At 36.8% G+C, this 22256-nt stretch overlaps 2 protein-coding genes across 2 annotated transcripts; both read left to right on the plus strand.

The window, feature by feature from the left end:
• The first annotated feature begins 3079 nt into the window (after positions 1-3079).
• On the plus strand, positions 3080-9898 carry LOC103477589 (uncharacterized). Its single transcript, XM_008430787.2, has 5 exons — positions 3080-3171; positions 4723-4869; positions 6299-6437; positions 6975-7082; positions 8039-9898. Exons 2-5 carry the CDS (start codon positions 4724-4726, stop codon positions 8885-8887), a joined length of 1242 nt encoding a protein of 413 aa, XP_008429009.1. The 5' UTR covers positions 3080-3171; position 4723; the 3' UTR covers positions 8888-9898.
• Positions 9899-20262: 10364 nt separating this feature from the next.
• On the plus strand, positions 20263-22166 carry LOC145547645 (tripartite motif-containing protein 16-like). The gene has a single exon (XM_081597411.1). The coding sequence runs from the start codon at positions 20452-20454 to the stop codon at positions 22123-22125; it is 1674 nt and encodes a 557-aa protein (XP_081453537.1). The 5' UTR covers positions 20263-20451; the 3' UTR covers positions 22126-22166.
• The last annotated feature ends 90 nt before the right edge of the window (positions 22167-22256 follow it).

Here is a 22256-nt window from a genome sequence, read left to right on the forward strand (position 1 = left end):
AGCTTGAAAACAGTTCAAAAAGTTCTCAATCAGTAAATAGTGAATTACGTCCTCCAACGATCAGCTTCTCTCCAGATGTGAGTTTGGTCTGCATGAATTCAAAGCAAGAGGAAATAGTGTGAAAACAGGTTTTAAATCTAAAAACTCAAAACTCCACATGATTTTGTTAATCTCGATGCCTGACTGTTTGCTGGCAGGAGTCGGAGCTGAGAGGGATTTCCATTTGAAAATGACGTATTTTAAACGCTGTAGCAAAACTTATAAAAGCTGGATGATGAAATGCACTCTTCTACCTTAACTACATTGGATCAGGTGATAACAAAATAGATACAATGAGATCAATTTCATTTTGTGCGTAAAATGTGCCAAATCCGTGCGTAACGTTGGTTCGCCTCTTGGTTGGACATGAAATAAGAACAAATGGCATTAAATCAGCGCAAAAGGTATATGATTGTTGCATTTAAAGCATGACTTTATCCGTAGCCTTTTGCAGCAGCTCAACACATTTGCATGTCACCTACCGCCTCGGTACGTGGGAAGCATTAGCGCCTCTCTGTGCGCCAGCCTTTTGTCAACGACCTTCCAGTTTCAGCAGCTAGTAAAGCTGTAAACGAAACGCTGTTTTCCCAGTTCCCACGAGAAATCCACGTCTTTGTAATGACTGAAGGAGACCGAAATGTTCAGGCGTGAACTCAAAATCAAACAATATAGAGACGTTTGAAATCAAAACAGATTTTTATTGAATTTTTCAGATGTTTAGATGTTTGCGTTAGGGTTCTATATGGAAATGGTAAAGAAATACAATTGCCTTTACTGGTCCTGGGATGGGTTGAGATAGAGCTCCAGAGCTCCAGCAGCCCTGCAAGAAAAAGCGGGTTTTAGACATATGCATAGATTAATTACATTAGTTAATAATCAATTATTGTAGAGAGTTGTTGGAAGCCACATTCAAGCTGCATCAGCCTCCCAAAATATTAAACAAGCACCTCTATTTACAAAAAAGCTGTTTAGAAAAATAACAATTTGGTTTATTCGTACCAACTTTTCTTCAAGAGGACATCAACAACTCATCCAAGACGTCAACAAGAACCCAGACTATCATTTAAAGCTTTTGCATGGTTTCCAAACCAGAAAATTCTCCAATCTGGCTGAATTTAACTAAAAAACTGCTAAGTACAGTCGGCTAAAACATCTTCTCAATGATGGATTAATTTAGAAAGATAATAACAAAGTCGTTAACTAACTGTCTTTATTTGTCTCTGAAGGTGCAGGTATATCTATCACTACCTCCAGATCTCAGCTTCGTGTTGACTCTTCATCATTCCTGTTTAAAGATAACTTTTGTTTTGTTTCTGCTCAGACGGAGAAAGTTATGGTACATATTGATTATTGATTTTCTTGAAAGTTCACTCTCTTCTAACATAAAGATAACCAAGTTATAGAATAATTGTCCAATGGCTTAAACATGTTCTTTTCTTTTTACCGCTGAAAACGTTGTGTTCAAAAAACAAACATACAATAAAAAAAACGTGTATGAGTTACTAAAATAAAGTAGTTGGGTTTTTTTTTTTTACTTTAAATGTACTTTTTATTAACTTGATCAAGTATTACCTGGAAGAAGAACATATTAATTTAAATAATTCAAATTTGATGTGAGAATTACTGTTGAATTGATTTCATTTAACGTTTATTCTGATGCTCGGTCGACCAACAGATGGCGCTGTTACTCTGTTCATTTCATCGCCGGATAAATCAGAGCAACGGCATTTAACACTTCATTCACATTTCAGTTTGTGATTTAAAGCTACGGAGTGAAAGAAAAGTTCATTCTGAGGATTCATTTTGTGTTTTGTTTTCTACAGCATTAAAAAATGAATGAATGTTTCCCCAGCAAGATGTTTACATCCAGAAAAAAGATGTTTGAAGAACTGAGGCTGATGCTTCTGTTTTTTACAGCCTGTAAATATTCATACTTATCTAAATATTTATAAGCACAGTTGCCTTGTTATTCTGTGTATTCTATATTTCAATATTTATACCAATATACAATATCTTGTAATAAGATGGATGCTGAAATATTTAACAAAATATACCTTTTTCTTTTTACATTTTAGCAGACACATATAAAAATAATCATTTGCTGAACAGTGTAAACATTAATATTCTGCCTAAAAATGTTTTTAAATGACCCTTTATGCTCTCCATTTAGTTTGAGTCACTTTAAATTTGTCTATATCCAAAAATGTAACAAGTGTAACTTTAATAATAAAATATGATGGCAGCCGTTCTGACACGTGATGGGGACACAGCCAGGAATATATATGTTATATTATATATTTCTAAATATTTACTACTATATATTTAGATATGGCACGCTATGAAACACATACAAAATCAATATCATTCTTGCTCTTTTTTATAATGTAGCTTTGTATCTGTCACACCAACTGTCTGCATAGTAATTCAAGGGTGATTAAAACTGTGATGTAATATAGAATATTCAATAATAATTGTCTTTTTCCCCTCACAGTAATGCGCCGGTGATATTTTGCTAAATTAAAGTATTTAGAAATGAAAGTGAAAGAAGAAAAGCTAATCAGAAGATTTGGGGAATATTTGTGGATTCTGGAAGTGGAGAGCAGAGTTTCCGTCTCATCATGACTCAAACCTCCCACTCAGTGAAACTTAGCACCACAACATGGAGGCCAAACACAAAACTAAGGAAACATCCTGACTGCAAATAAACTGTCCCAAAGGTAGAATCTGTTTGAAAACATGGGGGAAAAGAGATGTTTATCTTTTCTTTATACGTACATAAAAACTTTATCATCAACTTAATTTTATAATCTCACAAAAGGGGTGAAAAGGCAAAAAATAAAACCTCCACTTATTGAGAACTGTACTTCATCATATACACTGTTTTTCTCAAAGTGTGTTTTCCATGAATCATCTCAGGGAAACTCGCTCCTTTACTCACCTGACCGTGACGCACCTGCTTATCATTGGTTTTGCTTCTTTACGGTAAGCTCCTTTTAAAACAACGAGCAGGTATTTCTGTTTCAGGAAGTGGGTCACAAAGAAAGAAGGTGTGGTTTGTCAGCAATAAAGAGAAACAGCTATGCAAACTCATGTTCAGACCTGACGGACTTTCTTCCCTTCAAGAGCAAAAAGGTAGGAGAAGATCAATACCTGCATTTTTAGGACAAATGTTGAGAGAGCAGTGGATTCAGTTTATAGTTCAGTACAAAACTAAATGAAGTGTTTTAGATATTTATGTTGTTGTTAAACTCCTCTTTCTGGCTATTTTGTATAAATGAACTCTATTAGAAATGATGTGTTTTCACTTTCATGCTGTAAAACACAGATCAGCTGTTCCTGTGTCAGCGATAAACTTTTAATTTCTGGGTTAACCAGTTTGTCTGCGTTTTTATGCACAACTGACTGTGTGAAATTTTCCACAGAAGTCTGAAGATTTGAATGTTTAGATCAGAGCTGATCTTATTTACACATCAAACCCACATGAAAAGCTTGACAACAATTTTTCTTTATTTACTTTATGCTTGTGAACATTGTTCTTAATGTTTTACATATTTATCCAGTTGTTTGGTTTCATATTCACCTAATTTTAAAGTATTGTTTATTGAAACAAAAGTAGCTCAGGAAGATGTTTGACGTGTCGGACTTTACTTCCTTCTGTGCAGTTCCACAGAAACTGGACCTGTTCATCATAAATGACACTCCCTTCTTAAGAAACTTGATCCAGTTCCTTTAAATAATCCGCTCTGTCAGCATATCTTAAAGAATGTACATAATCAATTAATTATTAACAGTATTAATCAATCATTAATTCATTTTTATTTGGAAAATATCGAGGAAAATGTTCTTTTAATGTGACAGCTTCTGTAAAAACACAGACACATTTTGAGTTTCTGAGGCAAAAATTATTTCAGGTAACAGATTTGAATCAGTTTTTAGGATTTGCTGTCAAACAGCAGGAATGATTAAATATTAATTTCTGTGTAGGTAACAATATTTGTCCCCAGCTGGTTCTGAACTAACCTGGTAGATATCTGACAATCTCCAGAAATTTCTCCATTGTGGACAATAAAGGATATTTTTACTCTTTTCTATTAAAGCTGGTATTACAGTAAATGCAATAAAGTTAAATAAATAGAATAATATAAAATTAATAAAAGGTTAAAGACAAAGTTAACTGTAATGTAGGTATTTATTTTAAGGTAACATTTGGTTAGGAATATCTAATAGTAAAAATCATAACAACAACTAATCCAACATATGTGAAGCTGTTCCATAGGTGAGGGTCTATGATTAAATCAGATCTAATCAATATGTTGGATTAAGATCATTAATATTATCAGAGTAACACAGACTCTGTTTCTGGTCTCCATCATCCTTCATGCAGCTGAATGTTGCAGCAGCTCCAGAGTCGAATGTCCATATCAGAAATTTCCACTTGATTCTGTTTTTATAAAAATATCCTGAAAATTCCTGAAGGCGTTGCCACCGCCACATGGATGCAGCGTTTCCTCTTTCACAGCACGTGTTTCAGTTTACACAGGAAATTACATCACAGCAGAACATACCATAGCATCAAAACATTAAATCAAACGAGACAGAGTAGCTTTCACCACATAGTAATCAGTCCACCTCTGTAATTAGAGTATTTATTGAGGTTTTAATGTTTTAACTCTGTTCCTCCAGCATGGCGTGGTCCACAGCAACGCTCGCTAAAGGCTGCTTTGGGAAAGTCTACCGGCAACAATATAAAGGCACCTGGGCTGCAGTGAAGAAAGTCCCCCAACATCTCATCGATCGGAAAGATCTGGAGAGAGAATGTGAAGTTTACAAGTAAGGACAAGATTTAAAGAGTTATAAAAAACACATCCAGCCTCTTTTTTCCTCAGGAAATGCATCTTTTACTATGATAAACTTCTTATCATGATAAGAATTTAGATTTATCATTGTCATAATAAATTCCAGTTAATTATGCTTAAGAAACTGTTAATTTGACTATTTTCTCCACTGTTCAATGAAAGCATAAAAGAATAAAAATTTAAATACATTTACTATGTGCAGTTTGATGTTACAAATCACACTTTTTAATGTGACTGGTGTCCTAAAGAAGTGTATCAGGAATGTTTTTTCATGAGAAATATGTGTCTTTGTGGGGCTATAAATACTGTCACACACAGTCACAGCCATGCAGTTATAAAAACAGAAGTAATAAACAATATTTGTGACGTTTTATGTAGCTGAACTGAGGGGAAGAATGGCTCCTTCTTGTCTTGTAAAGGTTGCAGACTCCTGCACCTTGCAAAACCAATCACCATTTTAGCACAATAACCATAAACTTTGATGTCTGTTCTTGAGATATTATGTGGCCGACCATCACACAGTAGTGCATAATTGTCACTTTTTTCAGTTCTGTACAAGCCTGATAAGTAAAACTGGGTCCAACATTTGTGTCCATTAAGTGTTTGTTTTCCAGGAGAGGCAGGTGTGGAACGGTTTGTTCAGTCATGTGACAGTTATAGTGATTCAGCACAGGATGTGTTTTAACTGAAGGAGAGAAGCAATGCTGGTGTTTCACAGTATATAATATCAGGAAATATTGGTTATTGGGAATAACAGCAGCATTTATGTTGGATAACGATATCGGCCCAGGTTTTCATATTTTAAATAAAGGGTTAACTAAATGTGTAGGCTAAAAGTTTTAGCTTTAAACTGATAGAACAATTGGGCTGCACAGTGGTGCAGTTGGTAGAGCTGTTGCCTTGCAGCAAGAAGGTTCTGGGTTTGATTCCCGGCCCCGGTCTTTCTGCATGGAGTTTGCATGTTCTCCCTGTGCATGTGTGGGTTTTCTCCAGGTACTCCGGTTTCCTCCCACAGTCCAAAAACATGACTGTCAGGTTAATTGGCCTCTCCAAATTGCCTCTAGGTGTGAGTGTGTGTGTGCATGGTTGTTTGTCCTGTGTGTCTCTGTGTTGCCCTGCGACAGACTGGCGACCTGTCCAGGGTGACCCCACATCTCGCCCAGAACGTTAGCTGGGGATGGGCACCAGCAACCCTCCCGACCCCACTGAGGGACAAGGGTGTAAAGAAAATGGATGGATGGATGATAGAACAATTTGATAATTGTTTTTCCCTTCAGCTTCCCTCCTGTGTAGTCTGTATAACCCAGATGGTTTCCTGCCCTTTTGTCAGAGAATGTTATGATTTTCTTAGATTTTTAATCTTCTGTTTCTTCTTCTCTTCTTCTTCACCATTTGTTGTGCAGCAAAGCAGAACATCCCAACATAGTGAAGCTCCTGGGCAACATAACACTCACTGATGGTAAATGGATTATTCCACTGGAGTTTATATTTGGAGAGGATTTGGAGACAACTATCTTCCAGTCAGCAAAATCCAGAATACAGGTAAGGATACAAACAAAAACATACCTAAGCTTATTTTATGTCATTCAGTCACACGCCGCTGCATCCTGGTTACACAAAGAAGCATTGTCATAGATCCTTCCTCCCAGCTCAAAAAGTGTTTATAACCATGCTGACTTATATGTATATTTTGTGGAGTTATCTGTTATATTTTAGAAATAATTTTCTGGGTTTTTCTTTAGTCTCTCAGTGACCAACATCTTCAAATTGTGTTCTTCAATCCTAAATTTCTTTTGGCCTCAATAGAAATACAAATGTGATACAAAATAAAACCGTCCTACAGAATTTAGCTTCTGCCTTTACTATAAATTCCTGATCAAACACTTTGTGTTCTTAAAACTGCGTTTATTTAATTGCTTCAGTTTTGAAAGATGAAAGCTGGTTATTTTAGAGTTAACATGTATTGCTTCACCACCGGTTTGCATGTCCTGGCAAATTCACATTACATTCTTCCAACATGCAGCTAAATTTTGGCCTGAAGGTAATATTGGTTTGAACTTGATCTTCCTCCTTTTTTAGTTGACTCCATCAACTAAAGCCACCATCGTTAGTGGGATGTGTGAAGGGTTGATGCACCTCCACCTAAACGACATCGTCCATCAAGATCTGAAGCCTGAAAACATCATGGTGAGTCGATCAGCTCCAAACGTTAGACAAACATGAGCACAGAGATGTTCAAAAGGAGGTGCAGTAAATACATTTTGTGATTACTGTAAATGGTAAGAAAGATTTAAAAGCCACAATTACGCTTGTTTTTTTTTTTACCTACTTCAAGTTTTGTTGAAGACAATAAAATCCCAATTTTTAGCATCGTTCAGCAGAATGAAGTGATTTAATAGTTTTGTAAATGTGCTTTTTGAAAATTTGATATTGAATCAGAGAGCAGATTAAAAGAGCGCGAAGGAGCCACTTCACTGTTATTCAAAGAGGATTTGCAAAAATATAAACCAACACAGCTACCGTATTAGCCTGGCAGCAAAATCAATCTCCAGTTGGCAGAAAGCTGTAAAGCAAATATGAACTTTAGAGATGAACACAAAATAACATTAATGAAATGAGATAAGTAGATGAGGAGACTTACAAAACCGGCACCCTTAAAATTATTTTAAAAGCTTTCTTTAATCCGTCCAGGCCACCATCTGTAGCTCAATTTATTAAAATTCTGGCAGAATTCAGTTGTAATTTCTGCAGCAGTTCTGACCAGCACTGTTACTCTGATACGTGTTTTATCAAATATTATCTTCTTTTACTAAAAAGAAAAAAAAACACCAAACTTTATTCTAACAAACACAAAAAACCATAAATAAAAAAATCCCATAGCAAGAAATTTTTCATGATAAATGATAAACGATGTGATAAATGGCCACCCCTGTTTACAACTTTAATATCCAAATGCACATTTAGAGCTTCAAAATAAACTTTAACACTATTTCAGGTAATTACTTATTACAGGTAGTTTATTTTTAAGATTATGATATTTTTTGAATGCATATGTAGCTTTTTCACCTGGGGATATTGCAATAAAAAGTTATAAACTGTATTTTTTTATTTAATTTATGACTTCCTTAACTGTTTCCTGTCAGGTGGAGCATAAGACAAACAGAGCAGTCATCATCGACCTGGGACTGGCAAAGTTTTTCAGACATGGCCTGAACTCGGCCATCGACATGGGGAACGAGGCGTACTCAGCTCCGGAGGTTCTGCGGTGGCGAAGCCAGCGAAATCAGCGTTCAGATGTCTGGGCCATGGGGAAGATCATCGCTGAGCTCTACGCCCGGGTCCGGCTCCACACGCCCTCCGTCTGTCCTGCTAAAGTCAAGGAGGTCATGCAAGGTCAGCCCTACTGCGACATTGTGTGCAAGATGGTGCAGCCGGAGCCCGGACAGAGAGCCGCCATGGTTAGCATCATAGATGAAATTCGAGTAACCACAAGAACAGTTAAAGGAAGCAGTACGCCACCTAGAGACGTCCAAAACGTCCTAAAGCCACCATCACGTGAACTCGCAGCCAGACCCAGACCCAGACCTGCATCACCAATGAAACCGAGGGGAAACCCGATCGACAGGATTCAGCTACCAGGAAAAAGAGATGATAAAGGTCCAGATATACTGAAATGGGAGCGGACACCCAGACCAGAAATGAAACCTCTGCGTGCCCAGATTGGACTGCCCAAGTATCCCGTCACAAAGCCGGCAGAGAACAGAAACAGACAAGCGGCTGCGGGCGGGACGGACATCACCTCCCAACTCATGAAGCTGAAGTTAAACCACGAAGCCGCGAAGGACCTTCCCAGCAACTTACCGCCAACTGGGAAGGTGAAGGTCCAACGCGTGGAAAGGAAAAACGGGAAAATTGAAACGTGGGAGCAGATTGTGGTGACTCAGGACGGAAAGATTATCAAATATGATGATGTTATGATTAGCAGCACATAAGAAATTTGGGGTTGAAGCTGTTATGAATCGATTACTGAGATAATCATAACAGTAGATTCAAAGGTCAGTCCTTCCAATCATTTGGAACAGTAATTAATCCAAAACTGTACAAAATCTGCACATTTTTATTTAAGATTTAAAAAATTATTTGTCTGTAAATATCTTCAAACAAGAACTTTTCAAAAGGGTGTTTTGACTTCACCTGGTTAAAATATAGTAAAAAAACAACAACTAAAAACATTTTAAAAATCTTCCATTAAGCATCGTTTGCTACATATTTATTAATCAGTTCATCAAAAGAAAGTCTCTAGATCAGTTTGTACTGTTTGGATCTTAAGTCGAGCAGAAAAACCTGAGATTTTCACATTAATATTAAAAGTATTTTTAGCTGTGTTTGCATCCCTTGCTACAAATGATTGAATATTCACTAGAGATGGCATGTTGTTACATTTTAGGCAATAAATTATGTTCTTAATTAAAACGAAATTGGATTATTTACTTGTGTTTTATAATGTATTTCCAATATGCAGGTGAAGCTTTTCCGTTAAATGTTTCTCAGAAACAAGAATGTAACATGTGAGGGAAAAATGTTTACAATATCTGCAACCTATTTATGACACCATGAAGGTTTATTGAAACACAACCAGTAAAAGATCTGGACATAAAACGAGTGAATTACTGAAGAGGAGGAAACTCGTCTGCATAGTTCTGCCATTCAGTCTGTGTAAACCTAAAAAAACAACTAAAATATGTCCTGTCCTCTTTTTTCCCTCAGTTTGTCAGTAAGAAGCTATAATTTTTGTTTTTATTTTCTACGGTTGTGTTTTTTCATTTTAACTGTGGTATTGCTCATCTACCTGTGTGACCTTTGTCTCTTTTGTGTTTCTTATTTATTGCCTCTCATCTAAAAGTTATTCTGCATGTTTTTCATTTGTATTGCGTGTCAGCATTTTTTATTCAGGTCATCTGTAGATGATTCACCTTTCCTGAATAAATGCGGTTTTGCTTTGACTTGCACTTAACTTGTGACGCTGTGAAACCTGTCAAACTTGACTTGTGTGGACAGAGATCCTGCTTCTGGTTTTGGAATGAAGTTAACTCGTTCTTGGCATATAGATAATTACTACCCAAAAATAAGTTTATGGCTTGATAATAGATGTTATGGGGGATTGTTTTTAAAATAGGCAAATATTTTCACCAGGTAATTAATCTTTGTGATGTTTTTGTAATTTGGTCATAGTCTGCCCTCTACTGGCTCAAATGACAAACTGCAGTTTCTCCTAGTCGGAAAACAATTTTCAGTGCCTTGCAAAACTTATTCACACTTTTTCCACATTTTGTTTCTTTACAAACACAAACTTTAGGGTTAGGCTGTCACACGGAATTCACATGGTTTGACTTTTCCCCCAAGTCATGCATTTCAAACACATTTAAGGAGCTTTTTCATGTGGCAAAATGTGAAATTTAATCCTCAGATTTTTAAAGATGCTCTCAGTCCGGTCTGACTGAGACTGAGCTATGGACAGAAGTTTCAGTCTTTCGAGGTGCGCCTCCACAGTCACACTTCTAAAGACTTTCACTGCAGCTGTAACTGCAGTGAAAGCAGGTTTGACAAAGTGTTGACTCAGAGGATTAAATATAAATAGATGCCACACCTTTAGGATTGTTCTTTGCAAAAAAAAAAAAAAAGAAATTCAGGTTTTTTCCCCTTTAATTTCACAATTTAGCCACTTAGTCACATGGAATCTGAATGAAATGCATTAAAGTTTTAGACAGTAATGACGCAAAATGAGGAAAAACTTAAATGTCTAAATACTTTTCTTTGTTATTAATCATTACAGCTGCCAGGATATCATTATCATCTCTCATTTTGTCATAGTCAGGGTAGGCAGAGTAAACCCTGCATGCCACTGTCTTGCTCCTCATTTCTTTTTTTATTTTTACTTTTTCTGCTGCATGCTCAGTTGCGGACTAAGAAAAGCATTGGATTTCCTTCTTTTAAAGCAAAAGCGCGACCGGCCATCATGTTGCATCATCTTCAAACGCAGCGTTCAATAAGGTCGCGCCGGTGGTTCACTCAGCTGTGTAACCAGGGCCTGAACGGCTGCACGATAGGCCTGATGGGTAACAAGGGAGTGAATCATGGAACACACATCTTTATGCTCTGATTCACACATTTTCTTTTTTCTCCCAGCACAAACACAAACTTTTCACATATTCCCTTTATTACTTATACATTCATGCAAATCAGTGGAGACCTACATTGTTAAATATATGTATGTGCGCAGAAATACGTATAAACAGAATGATATATGACACGAGGTTCACGTTTTCAGGGTTTAATAGCTCTCTCTGGAAAAAATCTAGCATAAAAATTTTAAATGTTTTTCTTTTGGAGCTGCGTTTGTAATCGTTTAAAAGCCGAAGCTCTTCTGATGTACACCACAGTTTAAAGCGAACACACTCCTAAGGTTTCTTAATGTCTTAATGCATGAAAAACATTGAGAAACAACATAGAATTTAATGCAGGAATTTGAAATGATTGAACTGAGAGAATGATTTAAACTGATAAACAACTTGCACATTTAATTGATTGTAAGTTTCTGAGTATTAAAAACAGAAAAAGAGTATTTTATTAGTTAGTAATTCAATATGAAACAAGAGATCACATTTTAGCCTCTGTTTGTTGGCTTCTGGTTAAATCCAGAACAGCGTTTAAATTTTTTTTATGTCACTTATAAATTCCCATATGGGATAAACTTGGTCCAACGTTTCTGTGTCTCTTTTCTGAACGGTGTCTTCAAAGGAACTGCTGCTGCTGAAATATGAGTTCTCTCTTTGGTTTTTACTCCATAGTTAGCGTTACTAGCTAACAGATTGTCTGTTAACTGTGAAGCCACCAACAGACCATTAATCAGTGCCATTAATCAGCATTAACCTACAATTTAAATCCAAAGAAACAAAGGACATCTGTTTCTTTCTACTAATCACCACATTCTTGTTTGATTTGATTTGACCAGCTGAGTTTATTCGGACAGATTCCTACTTTCTTTTAACCAAGGATCAAATTACATCATGTCTAAATTGATCTGAAGATTTGAGATATATTGAAATTAACTGGATTGAGGTGAACAAAATTTGGCAGAAATAAGATTCCATATATATGGTTTTAAATTAGACCTGGTAGACCTTAAAGATATATAAATTTAATGAATTTATTATAATATTACCATAATAGTCTAGAAAATAGCAGGCACTGACACTGAAAATGACTGTAGACTGGGAAAAAAATGTATTGCTGGCAGTAAGTCACACACACACACACACACACACACACACACACACACACACACACACACACACACACACACACACACACACACACACACACACACACTGTGGACCAAATTCACAGCTGATTGGACACATCTCCCTCTGGATCGGGTGTCTGCTAGAAAGTGTCAAATCGAAGTTCGTCCTCCACGCGTTCACATCCGCTCACACTCAGCCGATCAGGCGTGTACTTCAGATGCCTGATGTGACAAATGTGGGCAAGTGAGGAATGCGAGCTGCGTTCGCCGTCTTTGTCACATCGCTGTGTGTCTGTTCAAACTGCTCGCCAGCCGTCTGTCTTCTCTTATCGTGCAGATTTGACGTTTCTGCACTCGGATCCTTCTCAGTCTGCTCCTAAACATCTAGCTTTAGGTGGAGCTTCTGTAGATAAGCTGCTTGAGTGTTTGGATGAGCAGCGTGTTCATATTTAGCTGCTCTTTATTTCTTGGTGCACATGTTCTATTGCATCATTTTAGTGTAGTCAGATGGAAATTTTGCCAGAATAGATGGAGATGATTTGTTTTGAAAGCAAATGATATTAGAACCTAAATGCAGAACAAAATGTGTGAACTTTTCTTAAAATATTGTTGAACAAACTTTCAAAAATTTGCCATTTTAAGAAAAAAACACTAAAATATCCAAGATATGGAAGCTATTTATCATGTTTTCAAAAACCTGGACCTTTGGAGTTGTTTTTTTATTGTTCGTTTCTTTTTGGTGGGTTTATGAAATGAAGTTATTTTCTTCATTTCTGTGTTTTGTTCAGTTTCCCAGATTATTGTCAAGTGCTTTCCTTTAAGTTTTCCGATTTCTTGAGTCTTGTTTTAGTTTTTCTTCTTTCTCCTCAGTCTCTCTGCTCTTCAGCTTCACTCAGCCCATCTTTATCTGGCTCCTTCATTACTTTCCACCATCTCACCATTTAAAATCAAAAATTGGAATAGTTCAGTGTTAGATTCAAGGACTCTTCCTTAGCTTTCTGTTTCAAGTTTTTCAGTAAGCAGATGTCTGTGTTTTAGATTTGCCACGTCCATTCTTCACCCCTTGACAGTTGTTCTCTTTTCAGTTTTAATGCATTTTGATTGGATGCACTAATTGATTAATTGGGAACCAGTTTGGCAGCTAAGCAGAAATCAATGTGGTAAATTGTGACAAGGATAGTGGTGCCCAAAGTCGGTCCTGGACATCCTGCATGGTTTAGTTCTCTCCCTTGTGGCAGCAACAACATTTCCAGCATATCAATGTTCTTCTTAGGGCTCTAATGAGCATCATTGGATCCAGGTGAGTTAAACCAGGGACCGAACTAAAACATGCAGGATACCAGCCGACCCTCGAGGCACCACTGCAACAGGACAAACAGAAAAAGAAAAAGACTTTGCAAAATCATTAAATATGAGCAGTTTGAATTTAAATTGAAAGTAGTTTCAATTATTTACTATTTTTTAAATCACATTTTAAATAAAATTCAACAAATAATAGAAGATTAGAAAGATGTGCACAACTGGAGCACATCTATTCAAACAAAATAAGCTTTTCAGCCAGAATAACTGAGAATATTTATATATTATTGAAATAGCCTAATAAACCATAAAACTCTATGCAGTAAAAGCATGAAAATCAAAAGATGTTGATTTTGTCACTGTTTAGAGATAAGATTGTGCTGGATCTGCGAGCTGTTTTGTATGTTAGACAGAACTAGAAGAGTTTTTCTGTTTTCAGTTGCAAAATGTCTGTCAGCGCTAAACATTTATGAATAAAAACAAAGTTGAACCTCATTTAATTCTAGAAGTTTGTTTTATTTTTTTAATAAAACTCCCAAATCTCTTCCTTTCTCTCTTTTTATGCCATGACTAATACTGTAAAAATGAATTTCACAGCAATGAGTTTCTTAAATAAATGTTACTAATATTTTTGCTAAAGCAGATATTTTTATTTTTAGGTTGAATGAAAACAGATTTCATTTCCACTGACCCAGAGGATGATTCAGGTTCTCGCTATTTTACCAAAAGCTGTTTGTGTTATATAACCCAGGAAAAAAAAAGAAAAAGAAAAAGAAATAGGGATCCAATTCATCCAGAGGGACATTTTAAAGTTTCATTGAAACATGAGTCATCATGGCAGCAGCAAAAAGGAGAGTGTGGACAAAAATAGATAACAAATAGGATTTTAGCAACTTTATCCTTTGCTCTTTCTTATCCATGTTCAAAAAGTTTAGAATTCTGACATATGAACGTTTAGGGCACCAACTCATGTTCAGATGGTTTTCGATCCAAATGAACTGACAGCTGAAGAACATTTGGAGTAGAGCAGCTTCCAGGCAAATCCAGAACAGAAACAAATGTGTCAAATCAGGCGTGAAGCCCTGGACAGCAGTGATACTCCCAACTAAAACACCAAACTAGTCCAACAAACATGTTGATTGAACCAGAGTGCAAAAGCTTGTTCTCTATTTTTATGTGACCCAGAAGCCTGTCATCCTGATAGGGGCAGAAAAAAATCTTTGGAGGGTCAAAAGGCAACAAAACTAACAAAAAAAAACAAAAGTGAAAAAATCTATGAAAGTATAAAGAGAAATGGACGGCAGAGCTGAAATGATTAATCGTATTAATCGCGATTAATTGATTATTGGAATCATCATTAACTATTTAGTAAATGATTAATTATTAGCTGGAATATACAGACTCTAAAAATGGCCATTTGCTGAAAGAACAAAACACTCAGAGCAGTAATTAAAACAAAAATGTATAAAAATATACGTTTTGCATTTCAGATGAAAATCTTCTTTGTCTGTAAATATGTCCTACCCAAAACTCCTCAGCTGGTGGTTCAACTTCAGAAAAACAAACAAACAAACAAACAAACAAACAAACAAACAAACAAACAAGCAACTACTATTAAGTACCATTGCCATCACAAAAGTATCAAACTATTATTTTTAGCTGCAGATGCATCCTTCTCTACAAATGATCAATCATACACTAAAGGAACTTTATGTTATTGAAAATTAGGCTATGTAATTTTTTTTGTAAAAAAATATAAATTACTTATTTATTATGAAATTATTTATTAAATGTGAAATAAATATATATATTTATTTCACAATATTTATATTGTGAAATAAATATTTCACAATATTGATTTCTAATATTGTGAAAACAGGTTTTAGTGGTTAAGTGAAAAATCTGCAGAAATTGCCAAATCTTTGGTGTGATTAATCAATTAATCGTCAACATAACCGATCGAATAATCATTAATTTCAGCTCTAATGAACAGATGGTAACAGAGAAAACATGAGAACTTCAGTTTTTATACGTCTATCCAGAGTAAAAATGTTCCTGGTTTGCAAAAGAAGTTTAATAAATTCAGTCAAACATCTTGTTCAAATCTTTGTGATCGTGGATTCAAAATGGCCTCCAGGCATGATGCTGCCACCGTAATCCTCCTCAGTGAGGATGCTGTTCTTACTAAGCAGCAACATTAACTGTTATGGATTTTGGTCACATTTTTGGTCATATTATTCAATTCAAGAATAATATAAATTTGATTTTTTTTTTTTATTTAGGGCAAAATCACCATGAACTAAAATATTTTTACAGTAGCATTTATTGGCTAGAACAAAAAGTATTTTATGTTTATAAATTAGGCTCATTCTGTAGGATTTTTGTGCTCATTTGGTTGAGATTTTCATATTTAATCTGTAAGTTTAACACTTGAGGACTGCATAATTTAATTTAAATTGTGTAAAACTATTGTTAAACTAAACAAAACATACATTTAACCTGTGTGCACTATAAGTGGATATCTGAATAACAAAAAAACTAAGTATTTTTCTATGAAGAACCAGAATATTTTTGCTTTCTCCTGCAAATTTCGCATATATGTAACTTTTACTCAAATGCAAACTTTTCTGCACCCAGGTCAGCTTTTCATTACTTAAAAAAAAACGGTTAAATAGAGGAAGAGTTTTTAAAGAAAGGGTGACCTAAATGCTTTTTTATTACTCAGAACTCAACAAATCTCTTATTTTGTTTTCTTCAATCAAGACATAAAAAATCTGAAAACTGGACGCTTTTCTCTTAGTGAGGTAAACCTGACAAATCTTTTTAAGTTTTGGATTTATAATATCTTACATATATTCCAACCATAAAAATGAGATTAATTTATTTGTTTAATTAAATTTCTGTAGCTCAGTTTGTGGTTGAAAAGAAAGAAAAACAATTTTGTTTTGGCCCATAATTTTGATCCATGTGGCAAAAAGTTTGGACACGTCTCCCTTCCAAGGCCTCCCTTCCACCAGCATGATATTTATTTTTGTTGAATAAGCTTTGTGTGTGTGTGTGTGTGTGTGTGTGTGTGTGCGTGCGTGTGCATGTAGGTGTGTGTGTGTGTGTGTTTTGTAGCAGGCTGCTTAGGATGAGGAAGAAGATGCAGTAAATCCTCGTTTGCAGCCGCTGCCTAACCGTCTCTGCCTCTTTTTCTTGAGATTAGACTACGTGAGGAAAGCATGTGCATGCGGCGTGAGTGTGTGTGTGGGCGTATGTGTGTGTGTGTAGTTAACCCTTCTCATGTGCCAGTTTGTGCTTGTGTGTGCCATATGTGTGCTCAAGTGTGTGAGAAATAAAAAATCACTTTTAAGCCTCCTGCATGTGTGTATGTGATAATAATAATCCCCTTTTGTGTGTTTGTGATAACTGTGTGTGTTTGTTTGCGGTATCTGTGTATTTTTAAACGTATGCATATGAGTGTGTGTATTTGTAAGAAAGCTGCACCCATCTCAATGACAAATTTTGAGGAGAGAAATCCCCGGTATCATATTTACCCTGAGTGTGTGTAAATGTGTGCGGTCTTAACACAGCGTGCGATAAGACGCCTCATCGTATGCATGTGTGTGTGTTTGGGTAAGCATGCATGTTTGCATTTGATAAACACTGCCACTGACTCTCCAACTCAGTGGGAGTCTGAGTTGGAAAATCCTTGTGCTCCAACACTGAAATCCAGGTTTATTATTATAAGAATGCGAAAGAAACATAAAAATGGAATAATCAGCTGAGGTAGAGGAGGAGGAAGAGGTGCAGGGAACAACCAACACCTGGTGGAATCAAGGAGTTTCTTGTCACTCAGCCATGTGGGATATATGGATATTTATATTTTACACTAAAACACAACCGCATTCAATCACAAAGGGAAATTAAACATACTTCATTTCATCCATGTTTCTTCAAAGAGTTACTGTAGATGTTGAAGCAGCAGTCTGTGTTACAGTGTAACTGAAGACGTCTCTGACTGAGGCGTAGCGCACGTAGCCTATAATATTTATTCTATATTTATTCAGTGTCATATTTACATTCTGGATTATTTGTAGCTCTATAGTTTCGCAGGTTCACTTCTAAATGTTCTGCCTCACCCACTGGCCACACATTCCTGCTGACACAAATAGTTTTATGCACCAATTTAAGAATGAATTTAATGATTTAATGAGGTGCAACATGATTTCATTCATAAATTCATATATAGAAGGAGAATCAGCTAAACCCATCAAGTTTCTGTACACAAATAAGGAATTTGACTTTTGTTCTCTCAGTATAGATATTTTAAACATATAAATACAAAAACCAATGTAGAGTTTTTTCTTTTGTGGAATATGCAGATATGCAGAGTTTTTACAAAGGAGGAAAATAAAGTTGAATTTCTGCAACTATGCAAGGTGTCAATCTGGGTATTAAAATGTTTTTTGTTTCATTTATAGAGACGGTTTTAAATGTGTGACTCAGTCACTGTCACAAGATTACACATCTGGGTCAAAAGTTCAGAGAGTTTTGCTATTATGAAAAAAATGGGCTAAAAATAATGTTTTAAAATTCCAAATCAGCAAATGTTTGTTCTACAAGCACCTGAAAACATGAATTTGGTAAATAATACAGGGAAAACTAAAACCGCAAAAAAGTAATGAGTACCAATTTTTTTTTTTTACATTTTTTCATTGCATCTAAATTTCCATTTCCATCATATTAAAATATTATATCAAATATCCTAAAACTTTTGGTTTTGTTGCATCACCTCATGATTATTATTATCTTCATAAATCTCCAGATGTTCCATCCATCCCCTTTAATTCATTTCTTTAATAAATCTTATCATCCTTTCATTGAGTTGTGATCAATCTGTTTTGTCAAAAAAAGAGAGAAAAACTATAATCTAGTAGTTTTGTAAATCATCTGATTCTGTAAACAAACTAACAGAATTCTTTACTTATTTAACCAAAAAATGAAAATGATCCTGTTCATCACTGAAACACATTTCTTCCCTCTCTCTCTCTTTCTTGAGGCCCATTTGGAGGATGAGGTTGAGGTTTGACAAACTCCTGCGGGGAGCAGCCGGGTGGAGGGTGTGTGACGGGAGAGGCAGAGCTTGTAGAATAAAGAGCATGGTGACAGTTTCTGACAGAGATCTGACAGCTGCTGCAGGTTCACATCAGCCATCTGCAGCAAAGCAGTTCTGCCGAGTCTGCACACCTCGCGTCACATCAAGTCAGCTTTTTACCCACAGATCCCAAAAGTTCAGGACGGGTCCCTCCGTACGTGTGTGTACCTGCATTCATGCATGTGGACACACACGTGTGTGTGTGTAGCAGTGAGGGAACCAGAGGGAGCTTCTATATGCACATTTGCAAAGTGATAGTACAAGAGCTGCAGAGTGTGTGTGTACACCGGAGAATTAGAGATGGAGAGGTTGTGTCTGTTTGAGATGCTACTTTATACACTCTTTACTGTGTGTGTGCGTGTGTGAGTGTGTGTCTGCCAGATACAGAAAGGAATCAACTCGTTGTGTGTCAGTGAGGCATTACTTTTCTTTTGTGCATGCATGCATGCATGTGTGTGTGTGTGTGTGTTAGCTGTCGACCAGGATTTACCCTCAGTGAGACTTAATCTGAGTGTCGGCAGGATTCTCTAAAGGTTAGACAGAAACAGAGGAGTGTAGTAAACGTTGGTACTGACCTCATTTCCAAACCTGAGCCCTTCCTCTGGTCTGTAATATTGAATTTTTATGGAGTGTTTTTGTGTCTCTGTGTGTCTCAGGGAAATTGGAAGAAAAAAATCAAAAGAAAATACTTTCTTCTTTGTTCTAGGGAAGTTGATAACATTTAGTTTTGTTCTCATTTTATAGAAAAGAAAGAGGTTAAAATACTTTATTAGAAAAAGATTAAACAGTCATTTAACTCTTGAAACTAGAATCAGAAGTTGATATTTTAAGAGAAATCTCGATATTTAAAGCTCTGCTCAGGAAGTCAGAACAGGGATGTGATCTAAGAAAAAGAAAACAGAATAATGCAAAGTTTACTTTAAATAACTGGATTGTTTAATTTTAATATTTTTAATTCAAGCTTTTCAAGTAATTCTAAAATTTTCTACATATGTATAATTTTGGTGGGGCATTAAAATTCACTCAGTTAGAATGTCAAATATTTGGCTCATAATGTTGAATTCCAACATTTTTTTCATGCATAACAATAAAGACAAACTAAGAAACTAACTGAATGCACAGATATTATAGATTTTCTCTAATTTAATAGTTATTAAAATTATATATACAGACTAAAATCTACATAGAGCCGTAATATTAGAGCTCTAACACCTTGACTGCTCAGGTTTTGAACAAACCTCTGGCGTCATTCTGACTTCGGTATCTGAACACACATCTTGGAGCAGCATCAGATTAACGTAAACTGGAAATGAAGTACCATCAGAAGCAATCCTTAAGGATTATTAAGATTTGGGATGTTGAAATAACATTTCTTAAAGATGTTTTCAAAGTTCATTTTCAAAACAGGGACAACAGTATTGATTGGTTTTAACATTTTCTGCCAGATTCTTGTCAAAAACCCATTTTTACTCACTTATTCCTACCAATTATGCTGCAAAATGACAAAATCTACTTTGTCACCTCAGTGTAATATTTAGAGAGAGAGAGAGTTTAATCAGTACAAACAGTGCAAGGTTCCTACAAATGAAGTTAATATTTGTGAATTAAGCAGTTTATCTTAGCCTGATATTCCCTCCCTTCCTCTTCCTGGTCTCAAACAAACATTAAAGCTGGGTGGAGCAAACAGCTGCTGAAGGATGAAGCTCATTGGCTGCAGCCTGTCTGCCCTGACATGTGATTGGTGGATTGGAGCTCAAGGTGGTTTCTTTTCTCATGAAACGAAACTAACACAGTCAGTGTGACTGAGAGGAGAAATGGAGCAGCAGGCAGTTCAGCTGGACAGAGAAACTTTCTCCTGTTCCATCTGTCTGGATCTACTGAAGGATCCAGTGACTATTCCCTGTGGACACAGCTACTGTATGAACTGTATTACCAACTTCTGGGATGAAGGTGAGAAGAAGAACAACTACCACTGTCCTCAGTGCAGGAAAAGCTTCACACAGAGGCCTGACCAGCAGAAAAACACCATGTTAGCAGCTTTAGTGGAGCACCTGAAGAAGACTGGACTCCAAGCTGCCCCTGCTGACCTCCACTATGCTGGACCTGAAGATGTGGCCTGTGATTCCTGCACTGGAAGAAAACTGAAAGCCATCAAGTCCTGTTTATTCTGTCTGGCCTCTTTCTGTGAGAAACACCTACAGCCTCATTATGATGTGGCTCCATATAAGAAACACAAGCTGGTGGAGCCGTCCAAGAACCTCCAGGAGAACATCTGCTCTCGTCATGACGAGGTGATGAAGATGTTCTGCCGCACTGATCAGAAGTTTATCTGTTATCTCTGCTCTGTGGATGAACATAAAGGCCACGACACAGTGTCAGCTGCAGCAGAAAGGACTGAGAGGCAGAGAGAGCTGGAGGAGAGACGAGGAAACATCCAGCAGATGATCCAGGACCAGGAGAAAGATGTGAAGCTGCTTCAGCAGGAGGTGGAGGCCATCAATCACTCTGCTGAGAAAATAGTGGAGGACATTGAGGAGATCTTCACTGAGCTGATCCGTCTCCTCCAGAAAAGAAGCTCTGAGGTGAAGCAGCAGATCAGATCCCAGCAGGAAACTGAAGTGAGTCGAGTCAAAGATGTTCAGGAGAAGCTGGAGCAGGAGATCAGTGAGCTGAAGAGGAAAGACGCTGAGCTGGAGCAGCTCTCACACACAGAGGATCTCAACCAGTTTCTCCTCAACTACCCCTCACTGCCAGCACTCAGGGAGTCGACACACTCATCCAGCATCAACATCCGTCCTCTGAGACACTTTGAGGACGTGACAGCAGCTGTGTCAGAGCTCAGAGACAAACTACAGGACGTCCTGAGAGACTCATGGACAAACATCTCACTGATGGTCACTGAGGTGGATGTTCTACTGTCAGAACCAGAACCAAAGAGCAGAGCTGGATTCTTAAGATATTCATGTGAAATCACTCTGGATCCAAACACAGCACGCAGTTTTCTGTTACTATCAGAGGGAAACAGGAAAGTGACAAGGATGAATCAGGATCAGTCTTATTCTAGTCACCCAGACAGATTCACTTATTATTTTCAGGTTCTGAGCAGAGAGAGTCTGACTGGACGTTGTTACTGGGAGGTGGAGTGGAGCGGGACAAAGGTTTATGTAGCTGTTGCATACAAGAACATCAGCAGAGTAGGAAGGAGGAATGAATGTGTTTTTGGATATAATGATCAATCTTGGGCATTAGATTGTTCTCAAAACAATCACAGATTTGGTCACAACAACATCTGGACCTCCATCTCAGGTCCTGCTTCCTCCAGAGTCGGAGTTTACCTGAATCACACAGCAGGTATTCTGTCCTTCTACAGCATCTCTGAAACCATGACTCTCCTCCACAGAGTCCAGACCAGATTCACTGAGCCGCTACTGGCTGGAGTTTGGGTTTGTAACACTGGAACCTCTGCAGAGATCTGTAAACCCAAATAGATTTTCTCTCTCATTGTTGATCAGGTTCATTGTTCTGACTTCTCTGCTCTGCTGTTCTGATCTTTATTTTTTTTGTTTTAATGTTGTTCTCTTTGTTCTAAGAACCATAAAGGAAATCACTGCTGTTTTCT

Source organism: Poecilia reticulata, chromosome 16 (genome assembly GCF_904066995.2).
Source record: "Poecilia reticulata chromosome 16, P_reticulata-male-v2, whole genome shotgun sequence".
Classification (NCBI taxonomy): domain Eukaryota; kingdom Metazoa; phylum Chordata; class Actinopteri; order Cyprinodontiformes; family Poeciliidae; genus Poecilia; species Poecilia reticulata.